Source organism: Megalobrama amblycephala, unplaced genomic scaffold, assembly GCF_018812025.1.
Source record: "Megalobrama amblycephala isolate DHTTF-2021 unplaced genomic scaffold, ASM1881202v1 scaffold479, whole genome shotgun sequence".
NCBI lineage: Eukaryota > Metazoa > Chordata > Actinopteri > Cypriniformes > Xenocyprididae > Megalobrama > Megalobrama amblycephala.
In genome coordinates this window covers 120,416-121,625 of record NW_025953401.1, presented here as the reverse complement: position 1 = coordinate 121,625, position 1,210 = coordinate 120,416, and the positions used below count along the sequence as shown (strand labels likewise).

Here is a 1,210-nt window from a genome sequence, read left to right as displayed (position 1 = left end):
TTAAATATCTAACTGCAGTCAATAAAAGGTAACATATTTTTCAAGTGGGTGAGAATTTTGTGAATGAAACTGCATCCTCTGTGGATCCATTTGTCCTGTTCACAAACTGTAGTAGATCAGAGGAGTCTGTTTTGGTGCTCATGATGAGTTTCTTAGTAAGGCTTTCAATACACTTCATGAGAACCGCTGGTCTGCAGTCATTAACACAAGAGATTGTGTCTTTCTGTGGAACAGGGATGATAGTGGTGGACTTGAAACTGAAAGGAAATGCAGACAGGGTGAGGTAAAGATTGCAGAAACACACACACATGATGAGAAACCACACTCTTACAACACCAGGAAGAGGTTAGGAAGAAAAATTCTAGGAGGACCTCAATACAGTGCTGAAATCTTTACAAGTGAAACTTGAACACAATGAGAACATTAGAGGCGAGTTTGAGAATACATTTCAACACATCAAGGTGAGAACTGATTCTTTTGACATATTCACAATTTTATACTGACATAATTAAATTTCTTTATTGATACACAATATATATTCACACACACACAATCATACTCCTTCGCATATGTGCGTAATGGTTGTGTTACGCACGAAAGGTAGGCTATACAGTGTTATAAGAAACTTACCCCAAACCTTTAAAGTGAATGTGATCTGATTTCAGTCTCAAGCTGAGCACACAGAGCATCAGATTAAACAGCAGTTTGAGAAGCTTCATCAGTTTCTCAGAGATGAAGAAGAAGCTACAATCACTGCACTGAGGGAGGAAGAGGAGCAGAGGAAGCAGATGATGAAGGAGAAGCTGGAGGAGATGAACAGACACATCTCAGCTCTTTCACACACAATCAAAGACATGGAGGAGATGATGAAAGCCAGTGACGTCTGCTTTCTGAAGGTCTGATTTCAGATCATTGGTTGATCATTGGTTCATTGATGATAGATGGTGTGTTTGTTCTGCAGGAGTTTCCAGTCTCGATGGAAAGGTGAGTGATCTGCTCCTGTCTCTGGTCTCCAAAGCCACTGCAGTTCTGCACATCAAAATCGTCACTGTTAAATGTACACTGCTAGGTGTATATACGGGCCTGTTTACACTTGGCCACTTCATGCGTTTTCTCCATTTTGGATAGCTATCCAATCATGAAAAGTTCAGGTGGAAATGCCCTCTGAAGACAGATTTAAATCTGACCACTCAAACCAATTCTGGAGGTG

At 40.5% G+C, this 1,210-nt stretch overlaps 1 protein-coding gene across 1 annotated transcript; it reads left to right on the top strand.

Annotated features, from left to right (window-relative positions):
• Positions 1–236: 236 nt before the first annotated feature.
• On the top strand, positions 237–988 carry LOC125261748 (E3 ubiquitin-protein ligase TRIM35-like). The gene is made up of 4 exons (XM_048180312.1): positions 237–278; positions 366–461; positions 666–896; positions 962–988. The coding sequence occupies exons 1-4, from the start codon at positions 237–239 to the stop codon at positions 986–988; spliced, it is 396 nt and encodes a 131-aa protein (XP_048036269.1).
• The last annotated feature ends 222 nt before the right edge of the window (positions 989–1,210 follow it).

Coding starts and splice junctions, on each gene's coding strand:
- LOC125261748 (XM_048180312.1), top strand. CDS start 237: ATGATAGTGGTGGACTTGAAACTGAAAGGAAATGCAGACAGG. Junction 279..365: donor TGAAAGGAAATGCAGACAGG/GTGAGGTAAAGA, acceptor GAAAAATTCTAG/GAGGACCTCAATACAGTGCT. Junction 897..961: donor GTGACGTCTGCTTTCTGAAG/GTCTGATTTCAG, acceptor TTTGTTCTGCAG/GAGTTTCCAGTCTCGATGGA.